The sequence below is a fragment of the Sus scrofa genome, chromosome 2 (assembly GCF_054392235.1).
Source record: "Sus scrofa isolate SSC_HxYL_T2T_F1_AM1 chromosome 2, Sscrofa_HxYL_maternal_Yorkshire_Landrace_v2.0, whole genome shotgun sequence".
In the NCBI taxonomy this organism is placed as follows: domain Eukaryota; kingdom Metazoa; phylum Chordata; class Mammalia; order Artiodactyla; family Suidae; genus Sus; species Sus scrofa.
In genome coordinates this window covers 123,324,972-123,342,266 of record NC_139384.1, presented here as the reverse complement: position 1 = coordinate 123,342,266, position 17,295 = coordinate 123,324,972, and the positions used below count along the sequence as shown (strand labels likewise).

Below are 17,295 nucleotides of genomic sequence, written 5' to 3'. Positions count from 1 at the left end.
GGATTGCCCTGTGCTGACAAGACCAGGGGATCTCCTGCAACTAGGAAACCTGGGGCAGGAGGAGGTGGGAGCTGCAGTAGAGTGACCTGTGTATTTATACTGAGAATGTGTATTTCTTGTCAAGGACAAGTGAATAGTAAAAAACAGAGCAAACAAAAACCTGCACACGACAGCAGTAAACCAGATGCATTCTAACTAGGCCTTCCAGACAGGAAAGTTGAAGGGTCATGCTTGGGCTGGTACCTTATCACTACCTCCAGCCACATAGGCACATATATTCAATCAGTTGGTGTACCTAGTCCGTGTTTGGAGATGCCAGGAATTTTTTATTCTAGCCCCTCTTTCTGGAGCATCTGCTGGTGTGGGTGCTAAAACCACTGTAGGTGCCGCTATGCTACAGAAGGGCTCTGTTCTGCCTTCACTTTCCAGCTTGAGTTGCTAAAGTCTCACCAGGAGCCCAGAGAGAGCTGGGCTGCTTTGAACTGTCCAAAGATAAAGTGAGGCATAATGCAAATTTTAAGAGTTGGAGCAAAAAGCCATTTGGATCAGGCAGCACCAAACCAGAAATGGTAGAAAAGACTTAAGCGGGAGCAAAGAAAGGCAATTATTTGGTGGTAGTTTAGAGCTGAGTGGCTCTTTGTGATTGGTTGTCCTTAGCATTTTGGTTTTCTAACTTGGGGGCATTTACAGGCTTAAATTTAGGTTTGCCAGCTGGCCAGCACAGCATTAGAGCCACATCAGTCTTAAGGCCTCATTGCTTAATTAATTTAACCCAGCGGCCCTGTCCAGTGTCAGCGGTTACAAAACTGGTAGAAACACCAGATAGGCAAGAATTAATGACAAACATTTTAAATCCTCATTGCAGCCTCTCAGAAAAAATCACCAAGGGATTATATAATCCTCAACAAGTCTTCTTGGGATCTTCTTGCCTCTGCTCATCTTGGCTTCATCTCTCTTCTCTCTCAGAATCTCATCCCTTATCTATAGCTCAGTATTTCAGTTTCATCTCAGATCTCAATATCTTGCACAGCTCGCCATGGTAACTACTCTTCTCTGTTTCCTTTATCTCTCTTTTGCCCTTTCTCTCTCTCTCTCTTTCTCACTCTTCACTCATCCAAACTCAGCTTCTCAACCCTGGCTGCTGTAAGCTTTTCCTTTTTTCTCCTCCTCCTCCTTCTGGGATCTGTTTCTGGGGCCTGGGCTCCATTTCCTTTAAGATGTAAATCCTGCAGCTCAGCTCAATTCTAATCAGCAGGACAAAAGGCCAGGCTCAGAGCTGCCAGGGCTGCTGGCTCCTTCCTCTTAGAGCCTGGGGGTGGGAAGGGGCAGGCAAAGGCTGTGATTGCTCCAAAATGAACATATTTGCTGTGCATATTTTATATGCAAGCATGTTTGTATACGTATATATATAAGCATGACTACTTAGGGGGCCCGAAGTATTGTGGAGGATTCAGAAATGATTTTGTGTAATAATGATATGTATGATATAGAAATACATGCCAGACAAGTGCTTTTGAATTCATTTTTGGTGCTGAACAACTCTGTAGTATATTAGTCAATGAAATTTTTCCTAAAGGAACTAAAAATGCCTTTCAGTATCCCATTGCTCTTAATTTTCACAATAGCAAAACAAATTATTGTTTATTGTGCTAATAAGGGTCAGATGTGGAAGGTATGTACAAACTCTTTGAAAGAAAATTAAAGCAGAGTATTGTTTTAGGTCAGTGCAAACAATATAAAATGCGAAACATAATAGTTGGCAAAATTTGTTTTTGCTTGCATTCGTCATCAGGCTGTGTACTCCTCGATGGACTGGATTGTTTTGTTCATCATTCTAACTAGCACCCAGTATGGTGCCTAAAATATGAGAGGTGATCATGGAACAAATAAATAGTACAAGCTGATATTTGCTAGGTAACTGGTGTTATGCTATAAGCACAGTGTCTCAGTCTCTCAGATTTTTCAGTCCTTGGTGTTATTACAGAAAAACATTTATTCCAGTGTGTGATTTTTTTCAGGCTTATATATTTTAGTTCTTAAGGATTCTTTTTCTTTTCCTTCCTTCTATCCTTCCCCCTTTCCTCCTTCCCTCTCACCCTTTCCTCCTTTCTCCCAGTATTTAAGTTATTTAGGTAAGGGCTGTCCTATAGAAGTGCAATGTTAGCCACAAGTGTGAACAACAAAATTTAAAATTTTTCCACAGTGACACACTTAAAAAAATAAAAACAGATGAAATTCACTTTAAAAAAATTTTTATGTAACCCATTATATACAAAATATTATTTCAACGTGTAATCAATATGAAAAAACCCTAATGAGGAGTTCCTGTTGTGGCTCATTGGGCTGAAGACCCAACATAGTGTCCCTGAGGATGTATGTTCTGTTCCATCCCTGGCCACACTCAGTAGGTTAAGGATCCAGCACCGCTGCAAGCTACAGTATGCAGATGCGGCTCAGTTCTGGTGTTGCCATGGCTGTGGCATAGGCTGCAGCTGCAGCTCCTGTTCAGCCTCTAGCCCCTCAACTTCCATATGCTGTAGGTGCGGCTGTAAAAAAGAAAAAGAAAAAAATTCATAATGAGATATTTTGCAGGGGGTTTTTTTATATTGAGTTTTGAAGAGTATATTCTATATATTCAGTGTATCTCAATGTAAAATAGATATATTTCAAGTACTCAAGACCCACATGTGGTTACTGGCTAATTGTAGGGAAAACGCAGTTTTAGACCATCTGAGTTAAAGATCAAAAGGGGTAATCAGTCACTCCAAGCCGTTTTGTGAATAATCCATCCTTTCTTTACTTTCATCCCAAATGAGCCCTTTATTGATATAGTGATAACTTGTAAGTATAGATAGCACTCAGAACACATTGGCAGAATGAGTAAAAGACAGAATGGCATTACGGATCATTTTAGAAGGGTAAGATATTAAAGAGCATCAATGAGGGAGAGGACTTAACATTAATAATACCTACAGTATTGAATAGGTGTTGAATCCCTGACTTTAGACCAGATACTTAATAAACATTATCTCCTGTACTGCTCACAGCATATTTTATGAGACTGATATGATTAGACTCACTTTTACAAAGCAATTAGAGCTCAGCAATGTGTAGTAAGTTCCTCAAGGTTAGAATCATAGTAAATTGCTGAACCAGATTTGAAACTACGTTTGTCTGATTCCAGACTGAACCCTTTACCACACCATACTGCCTTTGTAAGATAAGACCATCAGGCTAGAAAAATAGCAGGCAGAGGATGTGTTCATTCTATCAAGTGAGAAGAAAAGACCATTGCTTACTGTAGTTGCTGAAATGTTCTCTCTCAATTTAATAGAAAGAATGATTTTTAATAGAGAGTAGCAAACATAGTCTTTCATTTTCACAAGCTTTACAATTTGCTTCCAGAATATTTGTCAGAAATGCATTTAGAAAATTATTTTATATTTCTATAAAAAGAGAAAGAACATGTAACATATTTTATGACTTGAAACCATAGTTAGTGATTAAATAGTTTCACAAAGATAGGAGGAGAACCAAGAAGTCACCATTATTACATCCTTCTTCTGAAACTTATCTAACCACCAAAAAAAAAAAAAAAAAAGTCCTCTTTAGATTGAGGTTACAAATTAGAATGCTAAATTGGGCAAGTCTCTTCCTTACCTATTCTGTAAGGTAGGCTGCCTGTTGAAAGCCGAAAATAATGCATTCCTATGCATATGTAATTGTACAGATAATTGCCTCTATCATTTAAAAATATCATTTGCCAAAATGGTGCCTATGATTAATTATGTACATTTATCACTGAGTCGACTGGGTACATTATAAAATCCTTTCCCTAAGCTCATACATTTTTCCTCTCTTCTTATTTCTTTCAATGTAAGTTATTTTGTAATTCAAAAATTTTTTGTTATTCCTTAAGCCATAATTCATCTGCAGGGGAAGCAGAAACTATTTGCCCTCTGGCTGCAGAGGGGTTGCTTTTTGACTTTTGACATCAAGGAGCAAGGGTAACAATGTTTTAAATCTCCCCTCTTGTGTCTTGCTTCTAAAACACAAATCCTGGAGAGGGATCATTTATTGATATGCAAGTATCTCTATTACCATTTCCTCAGCCCCAAACTGTACATTGTTGGTCTTCAATGTCAAATGATACCAAGGAAAGAAAAAAAGTTGATTAAAAATATAAAATATATGGTAATCTTGAAATTCTGACACATAGAACTTAATTTAATGTGAATATCATGTAGTTAATGATAATAGCAACTAACCAAGAACAGATTTTGCCTTTAACATAAGGCCTCCTTATTGTCTCCCAGCTTCTCTGCTCTGCCCTGGATTCTCAGAACATCCAGATTTATCCTCTGAAACCTAAGTCTGACCCTCAGCTATGAATCCTCTACTCTTTTCCCATCTCACTCAAAAAGTCACAATCTTTCCCAAGGCCTGTGATGCCTGAAAGATCTGCCCCTGTGACTCCCTCCTAAGACTTAATCTCCTTCTGCTGATCCCTTCACTTACTCCCCCACCCAAGGTGGCCTCTTGCTCTTTCTCTAATACTCTCGGCACTCTCCCTACTCAGAGCCCCTGTGCTTGCTGTTCCCTCTGCCTAGGCTGCTGTTCCCTGTATTCATGTGGCTCTTCCCTTACCTTCCTAACGTGTCTCCTCAACTGTCACCTTTCTCAGCAAGGTGCTCCCTGACCTTTCTAAGATTGCCATCATATCTCTAGCCAGAAACTGCCTCCTCCCATTCCCTGCATTATCTTTTTCCTTGGCATGTATCACTGTTCAATGTACCTTATATTTTACCTATTAATCTTGTTTATTAATTTCTCCCTCCACTAGAAAGGAAACTCCATAGGGCAGGGATTTTAATCTATTTGGTTCACTGATGAATTTTCACCTTTTAGAACAGTACCTGCCACATAGTAGATGCTCAGCAAGTGTTTGCGGATTGAACAGATACTTGTGTATTGTATTTTTGTTATATCTCTCTTCCCCAGCATAGGCAAAATGGTTGCTGGCCAAACCTATATCTACATAACTCAAAATCCCAACAAAAGAGAAGCCCTCTTAATCCTGCCTTCATTCACAAATCTCAGTGAATCCTTGACTGACCCTGTAGTGGTGATGGGGTGTGGTGGTGTGGCAGCATGCTCTGTCATGGCAATGGACAGCTTCAGCGGGATCAGGACGAGAGAAGGAGAGGTTCTCTGAAGAAAGGATCTTAGACAGGCAGGCAGCATTAGTAAACTATAAGACCCAACAATTTTATGGTAAATGGCTTTCTTTTTTGTTGTTGTTGTTGTTGTTGTTGTTGTTGCTATTTCTTGGTAAATGGCTTTCTTAATTGTTACTTGACAGACTGTAATATAAACTCTGTGAAGTCAGTGGCCGGCTGCTTTGCTTACCACTAAATCTTAAAGGCATAGCACATATTAGACACTCACTAAATGTAAGAATGAATGAATAAGTGAATGGCAAGTAACATGGGAGGCAAGTCATTAAGTTTGGCGGCCTCAGAACAAAGGAGAATGTCATGTGAGTTAAATATTTATGGTATGTGCTGAGACCATTGGGTGGAGCTCATTATGATTTGGATATACCTGTCAACCTGACCAGGCACCCACCCCAGGACTGCTACTCAGGAATTAGAACTGTGAATTTCCCTCCATGCATTTTCTTTGCTTCCTATCTGAATGGCTTCCTTTGAGGTTGCTGCCATCCTTCTTTAGAAATGGAGAGACTCTCTGTTAGGTCTGGGTCTATGTCGCAAGTCCTTCCTTAAGACTAGTTTTGTACAACTCTGCTGGGGTTCATTGTGCAGAACTTCTCTGCTTAAAACTTCCAAGGGAAATCCTTCCTTTCCAAGTCTTTGAGAGGCACTTAACTGTCCCTCCCTCTTATCCCTGCTGCCTTTTGTATAACCCTGAGATCTGGTTCCTCACAGGAAAACACAAGGGAAAACACCATGAAACGTACTCTGAAGTACTGACAAAACAACACTGAGTTTGTGGATTAGCCTCCTTCCCTAGATGGCACATATTAGAAACTTGAGCTAGTAAACAGACTTAGGGGATTGCACATAAGGGACCTTGACAAAACCCTTCTCCCATTTTAGAACTTTATAGGAAGAGAAAGCTTCATATATAAAATTTCATTTTATATCATGCTTCCTGTACCTCCCCTGTCCTGCCATGGCTGTCAGCCAAGGGCAGAAGTGTTATCATTTGCGGGTGACAGCAAGATGATCCTCACAGGGTCACTATGTGTTCTATATTGTGGCAGACCCTTCTGCTGAAATATGGAGGTGCCGTGATGTTCAATCAATGCAATGCATGATGTGGAGATTTGAGATGAAGCTAAATGTAGCTTCTTTTGATTTTACTTTTTCATTTTTTTCCTGGCTGAAAACTCTGTAGAAGAAAAACTGCCTCTGGATAAATCATCTTTTCAGCTTTGCTAGTCTAGTCAAATGATGTTATCCTGAGAGGATCAAAAGGGCCTGGATGTTAATTGTGTTCATTTATGGTTCCATATAAAGTTTTTGTTTTTGTTTTGTTTTGTTTTAAATGGAAGTTCCCAGGCTAGGGGTCGAATCAGAACTACAGTTGCCAGCCTATGCCACAGCCACAGCAACACAGAATCCAAGCTGCGTCTGTGACCTACACCACAGCTCACAGCAATGCCGAATCTCCAAACCACTGAGCAAGGCCAGGGATCGAAGCCACATCCTCAAGGATTCTAGTCGGATTCATTTCCCCTGTGCCACAAAGGGAACTCCCATGTAAAGTTTTTACTGAAGGAAAAAAAAAAAAAAAGACTCCATATAAAATTTATAAAGTAGCAGAAACAAACATTCTTGTTAGAAACATTCAGAAAGCCATGTTGCCAATGACAGGTTTAGCACCAAGTAACTCAGTAATGGAAATCAAAGTTGTGAAAGAATAACATTTATTTGAGCTGAATAATATCCAAAATTATATTTCCAATAATTTAAGAAGTAGATATGCCTGTTGTCTATTGCTATATAACAAACCACCCCAAGGATCATTTGAGGATAGGATTTTTTAGATGGGCAGTTTAGGCTGGGCTCAGCTGGGAAGTTCTTCTAGTCTTGGCTGACAATTTCTCATGCAACTGCAGGGTTAACTAACCATTCAGCTATTTAGCTCTGGGACAATAGGGGGGCGAGTGGGGGTGAATAAGCTACATGTCTCTCATCAATCAGAAAGCTAGTTTCAGCTTGTCCATATGGATAACCTATCACTGTCCATAACCTATCACTGGCCATTGGGCAGGGTTCTGAGAGCAAGTGGAAGCTTGAGCACCTCTTGAAGCATGGCTCAGAATTGGCACAACAGTCTTTCAGACGAAGGAAATCCAAGGTCAGCTCAGATTCAAGGGGTGAAAAAATAGACTATTGATGCAACAGGCTAACTGCAAAGGTGAACTGTCAAGGAGAAAGAATTTTGACTATTTCATTGTTTACCACAGATTGGGAATAATTGTTACCCTATTTGATTCACGCGTTGGTAGATAAAATGTACAATATTCGAACAGTACTTTTGGGAGAGGAAATAGTTTTTTAGGGCCACACCTGCCGCATATGGAGGTTCCCAGCTAGGGGTCGAATTGGAGCTGTAGCTGCTGGCCTACACCACAGCTGCAGCAATGGGGGATCTAGCTGCATCTGTGACCTACATCACAGCTCACGGCAATGCCGGATCCTTAACCCAAGGCTAGGGATTGAGGCCAGGGATTGAACCTGCAACCTCTTGGTCCTTAGTCGGATTTGTTTCTGCTGAGCCACGGTGGGAACTCCCAAGGAAATAGTTTTAGTTTTAGTTCTGATGGCAGTTTCAAACTAGGACCTCCCTTGCAGCAACCAGTTGGCATGAGCTTTTACTAACAAAATATTTTTGAATTCATTTTTGTATCTGTAACTATAAAGAAAATTCTCATATTTTCTGTGGTTGTTAGTCTAGGTGTGTGTGACATAACCTATCACTGACGAAGCAAGTCTCCTTGATGGCAAGGAAGACTACTTACCTGCTGGCCTGGAAATTCCATACAAAGATTTCAGAATTGCCATTGGGAAAAAGACATTTCCGTGACAAATAGTGCTATTTCCATTCTTTTCTGCCCAATTTTAAACCCCCTCTTATTAAAATGGCAAATTCAGTTTCCAGAATAAATTGAACAAATGAAATACATAACTGGAAGTTACAGACTTCACCACTTCACTTTGTAATACGTAGACATCTTATAGATGCAAGGACATTTCATGGAAAGGGAGTTTTAAAATTACTTTGTATGCGTAGAGAGAAAATAAAACTTTTTGATGTCTTGGCTCAAACTGAATAGGATCTCACTTAATAGCCCATGTAGTACTTTAAGATGATTTATTATTATGCTAATATTGTAATGTAATATTTATTAAGCATTGGAAGTGTGCAGAATACTAGATAGTCCACATAAAAGATCCTGATGGATTTCAAGGAAAAGGGCTAAGAAAGGCACTTAGCTAATCCACAGGAAAGGAGGGTAATTCAGAATCTAGCTGAACCAATAAATCCTATTTAATTTAGTATACATCATATGCCCCCCAAAAAGGTAGACTAATGGAAATGGAGAGTAATAATCTCTGATTAAAAGGTAGTCTTTTTACAGCACATTTTCCTCCCAGACTTGAGTATAGAAAGAGTCAGTTCAGCAAAATATTTTTCATTTTAAAAGTTTTGGCCAATAATCCTCTGCATTATTATCTGATATTCTAAAATCATGAGTTAACAGTGGTTTCTATAGAGACCAGCTTTATAACTATTATCACAAACTGCAAAATGAAATGCCTTTTAAAAATTATACCCTAACTGTAACTTTACGGCATCACAATGAAATTTACAATGTTGGCATAAGGTATTAGGAAGTCTCAGACTAGAGTTATAAATCTGCAGTAAGAGGACACTTTTCCTAAAAAATAAATAATACACTTTAAAAGATTATCTCTGCCATTGCCAAAAGAAATGAAAAAAAAAATTATTAAGATGACTGCAAAAATAAATCCACACTCCAAAAATACCAGTACACAAATTCCCATAAAGGAGCATTTTGGCTTAAAGAAAAAAAATGCATATAATTTGAGGAAAGAGTTCTTTAGTTTGCCATAATTCTACTTTGCTTAGGCAGTTTAGATCTGGGGAGAAAAAGTAAAGTCAATGCTAAAAAGGGGATTAGAAACAGCATTTCCTATTTCATGACATCATGCTCACTGACTAAAGGTTATATCCTCTGCTTGTCTTTAAATAGAATTCTCACAGAAGTTGATGAACCTCTTGGGTGAAGATTGATTGAAAATAATTCTGTCTGTATATATGCTCATAACTATGCTATACATATATGTGTGTATATATATAATAGTATCAATGAAATTTTAAAAAGATATACTAGCTATTAGGGGTTCTCTAAACAAAAGAATATAAAAACAAAAACACACAGCTTACATGCTTTTTGGGTGGTGGTAGTTGGAGCTGGTGGGAGAAAAGTATCCTAATTATTAGTTGGTGTGTGTGTATATATATATGTATTATATGTAATATGCAACATAATATGCATATATACATATATACACAATATATATATGCAAAAAAGCACAAGTTAAATTTATTTCTGAAAAGGCTACTTACAATCTTTTTATTTAAATAAAGATATGCTATAGATATCTATATCGCCATTGTAATAAAACAAGCTTTACAAACTTTTTATTTTTATAATACACATTCATGGTAAGGTGTATCCTTTTAAGCAAGGAATGCAGTGTTATTTAATAATTCACAAAAGACATTTTAGAATAGTATATTTTACGCTAGTTGATCAATTAGATTATTTATTTATTTATGTATTTATTTTCCCACTGTACAGCAAGGGGGTCAGGTTATCCTTACATGTATACATTACAATTATATTTTTCCCCCACCCTTTCTTCTGTTGCAACATGAGTATCTAGACAAAGTTCTCAATGCTTTTCAGCAGGATCTCCTTGTAAATCTATTCTAAGTTGTGTCTGATAAGCCCAATTAGATTTTTTAAAATGCAGATAGATTTTACTTGGTGATTTGTATTTAAAAATTTGAAAAAGGGAAATACAAAGCAGTAAAAGTACACATGTGTTCAAATAATAAAAGACAATGCAAACATTTTTATGGGACTAATATCACCTACCAATTTTGGCTATGGTATATATACTGATGTCTAGATAATGAAAAGTGATGTGGAAACTGGTTGAATCAACTAGTTCTTGTTTGCTGCCTTTGAGATTACATGTAAGCACATACATATTTGTAATACACAGAAACATAACACATATTTACATATATGCCTAATTACATGGTTTAGTTGTTTATCAAAATGACTGCCCCAAATTCTGTATATTTAAAAATTTGCTATGCATGTCTTATTTAAACTATGTTTTGAAATGAGCAAAGCAGCACATAGATAGTTGATAAATAAGACATTCTAAAAATGCCTCTTTAAGAACGTTTTGGGAGTTCCCCTGTGGCTCAGTGGTTAGTGAACCCAACTAGCATCCATGAGGACGCAGTGGGTTCCATCCCTGACCTCGCTCAGTGGGTTAAGGATCCTGTGTTGCCGTGAGCTGTGGTGTAGGTCGCAGATGCCACTTGGGTCCCGAGTTGCTATGACTGTGGCGTAGGCCAGCAGCTACAGCTGGGATTCATCCCCTAGTCTGGGAACCTCCATATGCCGCAGGTGCAGCCCTAAAAAGGACAAAAAGACAAAAAAAAAAAAGGTGTTTCAGCCACTTGTAAAACGGCCTCTACTTATCCTACAGACTTCAAGAGAAGGAATGCTGTGAAACAGACTCCAGACAATTAAAAAGAGAATGAGGAAAAAGTGGAAAATTCATGATGGAAGTTAAAGGTCACAAGCTGAGGATAGAGACATGGAATTCTATTTAGTAGAGGGACTCTCCCCCTTTTAAGCTGCACCCCAGAGAGACAACTAGATCAGAAATAGAAAAGGAGCATGTCCTAAGGTTTGTAAGGAAAGAAAAACAAGAGAAGAGTTGTTTCTAAAGATTCTGAGAAGAACGTTATAAAAGAGGGTGAAGAGGGGGGACGCCTTCATTAATAACTTCAAATAGTCTGAGCACAGGATAGCTGGGTGACAGTTTGGTGATAGAACCTGGGTTCATAAGACTTTGAAATGAATTCTCAGTTTCTAGGAAAACAGCAGGGTTAGCTTAAAGGCCAGTATGTTAGTCACCTGTTAGAAAGTTTTGGTTTGTGGGGGAGGGGTCTAATGATTATTTCTTTAGTGTTTGCTCTTGAGTTTATTTCCTTTGTTAGTTCTTTTGGGTATCAGTTCTAATTTAACTGCTATATTAAACAAGAGTTACTCCTCTGTGGACTGTGGGGTCTGATTCACTATCTTGTTTCATTTATTTGTTTGGACACTTGACTCAGTAGATCTCCACTTCTATCTGGTGGCAGCTAATACAAAAAGGAAGTCCAAACTACTCTAAAAGTGAAGATGAATCCATATTTAAAAGTCATCTTTGAAAAAATAAAAAAGTAAGCTTTGCCCTGCAATCACATCTTAGAGATGGCATTCTATTTTGTGTCAAGTAGAAATCATTTTTAAAGTATCACTTCATTTTCGTAGAGAGGATCATTAATTTAGTTTTTAGATGTATCAACATTCCTGCCTTGATGGTTAGTTGGGACATTTCCCTAGAGAAATTAGTATGGAGCTTACTTTTTTGCCTAAAATATTGAAGTAGTTAATGTAAAAATAAATTACCTACATCAGTGATTTGCAATCCTCTCTGCTGATTAAAATTCCCTGGGGAGCTTTTAAAAATTACAGATCCCAGGTCCCCACCCTTAACTAACTAAAACAAGGAGTGGTGGCCAGGCATGGTTCTTTTTGGTTTTGTTTTTGTTTTTATTTTTTTAAAAAAAGCTCCTTAGGTGATTCACAGCCTACGTTAGAACACCCACCTAGATAGGTCAAGCCCAAAAATTAACCAATCGATCATTCCCCATTTGTGTTCTAATTTGAGGCATTGCTTCAGTGTGATTTGTTTTAAAACCACAAGTGATCTCTCTTACCTGTAGCTTTAAATCCAAATATATTTAGAAAACAGCCATTTTACTAACCAATTTTTCAGGTCTCAGCTCCCTACAACCTTGTTTCAATCTTGTTGAACTCAAAGCCTTTGAACACTCCCTGAACTGTTATTCCTCCATGTTTGAGCTTCTTGCTATTTTCTTTCTGACACACCTGAATCTCTTTCTATACTTGGCAAAATTGCACTTGTCCTTTAAAGGCCAGTATCATTGCTTCTGACACTGGGCTGATCATAATAATTTTATATAATGCTGATTTGTATAAATTCACATCACTTGTATATTTTCCTGAAGAGACAAAGTCACATTATCTAGTGATAAGTATACAGTTAATAATAGCTCTCTTCAAACTTTATCTAAGTGTATCTATCATATTGTCACTTAGTTACTCCAATATCAATAATTACTTAGATATATAATTCTAGATGGAGGCATTTGATTCAAGTTTATGAATTATTTCTCATAGACGTTTGAATTATGTTCTGAACAGTTGCAAATTCCAATGCCTTTTATTCTAGCTCCTTGAATCATTATAGGAAAACTATAACATATGATTTTTTTTTTCTGCTTCAAATGGGACTATCCAGACTAAAAATTAGAAACATTTAAAATATTGACATCCATATTCTTTTGATATGTTGATTTTTCACATTTGCTTACAGTATGTGTTTCAAATAGGAAATAAGCGGATATGATTTCTTTTTCTTTACTCCTTTCAGCTTTGATGCCACAGGAAGCCAGCTTGCTAACTCCCTGATACCTGATATTTCCCTGACTAAAAAGACTCTCAGATGAGGAGGATCAGCATTTCCCCCTAGATAGGAGTTGTGAATTCTCATCTTCCTAAAGATACATATGTCCCTTAAAAGGGTCCAGAATATTTCCTGCAAAACTGTCTCAGTCATAGGAGCACCTATTAAAGCTATTATCAGAAGGCTGAGGGAAGAAATGCAACCTCCCTACAACAGAAAAAACAAATGCATCCTAAAATAGGCCAGGAACTTGAACGTCAGCAAGATTAGGAGGGGAAGAAGGGGAGGAAACAACGTTTTAAATGAAAATTTGATTTAAAAATTAAAGCTTATCCTTCATTTCTCTAGGTTAAGCCTTCTGGCTTCTTTCTTGCTGCTAGAATTTCGGGAAATGTAGAAATAGTAGAGAAGAATTTGTGTTAATATTTTGAGTTTTTTTTTCTTAATTTAGGAATATTTTTGGTTTGTTAGGGTGGCCTGTAGCACAATCTATAATTATGCAGGTTGCAATTTACATCCAGTCACCAACAGAAGAGTTAACTTTTCTAGGACAATTGCAAGATCTCTTCAGATAGGAAAAATTTCTATAATTGAGAAACTACTCAGCTTTTAGACAGGAGCGCATAACATCCAGGTAATTCCATGCCCATGTCGACTGTTCCTTTCCTCTAGAGTCTGTATTGTTCTTTCTCCATAGAACTTCATCCCGGTCAAGCTACAGGCAATAGCCCCCGTTAGGTGCGCACTGCAAGCCCACCACTGGAGGGCGTCTGCACGCTTCCAAACAGCTCTGAAGCGCCTGGAAAGCGACTCGAAAGCGCAGGAGGAAGAACGTGGTATTTGATTTTATTGGGCTAATAAGTAAAGGGGAGAACAAGCAGGTTTGGGAGCAAAACTAAGCTACTTTCTTACTTCGGATCAGTCCTTCTCTGTGAGGCAGCAGATTCCCTAGAGAGCAAAAAGAAAATAATACCACGCAGGACCGAGCCCGCGGAATCCCACGAGGGCGAGTCTCGAGGGTTTGCAACCGCGCAGCGCCCGGGCGTAGGGCTAGTTTACTGGTCGCTGGAGGACACCAGGACGTGTCCCAAAGCGCGGGGACCGTCTCGGCTGTCAGGCGATCGCGCGATGTTGGCGGCCCGGCCGAGGTGCTGCAACATTTTCTAGAAACCCAGGAAGGCAAGGCCTTTTTCCAATAATAAAAGAACTCCTTCCCTGACCTCCATTTCTCCCGCACCGGATTCTTTCAAAGCATTTTTCTTTTGGAGAGAGCAGCGAGTCAACCTCGGAGTTGAAATAGTAAAGGTGTAAGGTAATTCAGTTGGTCGCCGCTGTGTTCACTTCCTTCCTGCCAAAGGTTCGCAATGAATTGTAATTTTATACTGTGATTTTCTCGATTAAAAAATAAAAAATAAGAATTTAAAGAAAAATCTTGCTCGCTGCTCATGAACCTTTAAATCCCTGGTAGCAAGATGGGAGTTGAAAGGCACATGAGAAATGCTCAGGTTTCCCGATAACTCGGTGCCAGGCTGAAGAACAGGACAGATATTTACAAGAACACGTATTTACTATGGTTCCCTGCCAGCCGGCTCCTGGGACTTCCTGTCACTTGAGGGGTCAAGGAGACAGATTTCGATTCTCCGGCTACAGTTCCTTTGTAACGGAAAGACCCTACTCTCAGGTGAAAAGATGTCAAATCACTCCTCAGCCCAGAAGGAAGTCAGCATCCAAAGGGTTACGCGCGACTGCTGGATTTGGGCGGAGGAGAAGGCGCCTCGGCACTCCCAGTAATTCAATTAGTCAGGTTTCTGGAAGGTGGGGCCGGGAGGGGGGCAGAGGGCGTGGAGAAGGGAGGAGATTAGGAAAACGCCTCTTTCTCGTGGAGCAGACCAATCCGGTTGGAGTAAAGAGAGAAAAAAAAAAACCCGATCTGTAAGCAAACAGCAGGCCGTTCCCTGACTGGCTGCTCCAGCCACCCCACCCCTTCCCAAGTAAACTGCAAGGAAAAAAAAAAAAAAAAAAAAAAAAAGCAGCCCACATGACCCGGGCCCGGCGGCAGCAGCGCTGGCTGGGCGCGGGCTGGCGGCGCCTCCCCCTCTCCGTCCGGAGCTCACACCCGCGCTCGCGCAGCCTGCTTGCCCCGCGCCCTGTGCTACACGCCCACCCCCCCCTTCTCGACGCCCTCGTCCACGTTCACGCGCGCGGCCTCGAGCTCCGGTGTGGCTGCTGCTGCTGGGTCGCGGCTGCTGTCGGCTTTACACGCAGGTCATTAACGAGGGGGCGTGCCCGGGGAGATTTTTCCCATAAAGCATTTTTTCTCTCTCTTTTTTCTCTTTTGCAAAACTGACTTTTACCCCTTTCCACTTCTCGCCAGTCGTTTCAATTCCTCCCGGGCTGCTTGGGCTGGTGCTGCTGCACTCAAGTTTATTTTCCCGCCTGGTAAAGGTTTGTGGATTCTGTTGGTGGTTTTCACCTCTTGCTGCTGCTGTGACCAAGGAGGGAAAGAGGAGCAGCTGCGGGAGGAACGGGGAGGTTTTCTGATGTAGTCATCGGGGAGGTGCCACACGCTCGTGCGCGCTCTCTCTCTCTTTTTTCTCCTTTCGCATTTCAAAACTGATTGATGCATCTCTACAAGTTGCCGGGCTTGGGGTCGGACCAGTCGGAGTCGCAGAGACACTTCTGAGAGCTCACGCAGGGCTCTTGGCACCGCGTCTGGGGGCTCAGTTTGCTCCCGAAAAGCGATCGGAGACTGACATCAGCCCATCCAAGAGTTAGAGGGATTCATTTGAAAGTGATTGTTTCCCCTCCCGCTCTCCAGCCGAACAGTTGGCTTGGCCGCGTCCTGCAGGTTTCGGCATCCCAGCTCCGCCTAGCTGGCTGGTTTCTAACCTCTGGTACACTCATTCCTGGCCAAGAAAAGCACGCGCGAGAAATCCCAGAGACCCGTCAGAGGCTGGGGTGTCGCCTCTCGCCGCCGCCGCAGTCCGATTCAGCCGGAGGACCTGCCGGAAGACGTGAAAAAGCCAAACTTTTCTTTGAGGTTTGCGAGGCAAGACTACTCCTCGCCTGCTTAGCTGCCGCTTAACCAGTTCTAGGACGCCGGCGGGGCTGGGTTTGTGGCTCCAGATCCCCACCCTTCTCGGCGCACCGCCCCGAACCCGCAGCACCAACGACTCTGCCGAGATTTCCAGGGGGTCACCGGGTTAAGGCACAGAGGCGGCGGGGGAAGGGTATCCGCAGACTCCCGGGGCCACAAGCGCGAAGCCCCCATCCACACGGAGCCCTCCTTCAGCAGTTTCCCACAGGCCGCCAAAGTAACTTGGAGCGAAGCGAGGCGCAGTGCAAGGGCCCTGGGCGGCGGCAGAGCCGTGAGCAGCCCGCGGCGCCGACGCTGAGCGGGGCCCGGCGGGCCAGTGTATGTCTCCCCGCGGCCGTGGCGCGCAACTCCCGGTGACTGTGCAGCGTGCGCCGCCGCCTGCCCCGACCCGCGCTGCCGCCGCCCGGCCCGGCGCGCACCTCCTTCTCCCGGGGTGACCGGCCTGCTGCCGCCGCCGGAGACACAGCTTGGCACCCCTTCCCCCGCCCTCGCCGCCGCCACCACACACACACGCACGCTTCGCTCCATCTTGTGATTCCTTTTTTCCTCCTGAACCCTCCAGTGGGGGTGCGAGTTTGTCTTTATTCCCCCCACTCTACCGCCTTCTTTTCTTCTCGCTCTCCTCCCCCTCCTCGGCTTGGTGTGCGCCTCTTTCTTTTCTGGCCCCTCTTCATTTTTATTTATTCATATTTATTTGGCTGCTGCTCCCTCGCTCTCTCTCTCCCCTTTCCTCACTTCCTCCCTCCCTCTGGATCCCTGCTCTCTCCCCGGAGTGGCGCGTCGGGGGCTCCGCCGCTGGCCAGGCGTGATGTTGCACGTGGAGATGTTGACGCTGATGTTTCTCGTGCTCTGGATGTGTGTGTTCAGCCAGGACCCGGGCTCCAAGGTGGTCGCCGACCGCTACGCCGTCTACTGGAACAGCAGCAACCCCAGGTAAGGCAACGGGGGGGCAGAGAGCCGGGGCTACCCGGGCCTCGGGGCCCTGCGGAAGGAGCAGCGGCGCCGGGGACCAGCGCGCATCGGCCGACAGCGGCGCGCACTCTCAGAGCCTGCGTCGCCTGGGCGCGGATGGCTTTCCAGGCGGCCGCGCGAAGCGCATCCATCGCACCCCTCTTTGTTGAGGCGCGGCGGAGAACCAGAGCCCCCCTGGGCGTCAGTGGAGGTGCCCAGAGCCGCTGCCTATGCAGAGCGTGGGGGGACTCAAAAGGCGGGAGCTCGGGAGTAGAGACTTCGCTTCCCACCCGGGCAGGCTGGCCAGTATCTCGATCCAGGAGCAGGTCTTGGGCACAGGGAACCCCG

The 17,295-nt window shown here is 42.3% G+C and overlaps 1 protein-coding gene across 2 annotated transcripts in view; it reads left to right on the top strand.

Moving 5' to 3' along the window:
• Positions 1-14,930: 14,930 nt before the first annotated feature.
• Positions 14,931-17,295, top strand: part of EFNA5 (ephrin A5) — a 281,034-nt gene continuing 278,669 nt past the window's right edge. For both annotated transcript variants that reach the window (XM_021084603.2, XM_021084601.2), the window contains exon 1: positions 14,931-16,929. In XM_021084603.2, coding sequence (XP_020940262.1) covers positions 16,805-16,929 — 125 coding nt within the window. In that variant the 5' untranslated portion in view covers positions 14,931-16,804. The remainder of the gene's footprint in view (positions 16,930-17,295) is intronic.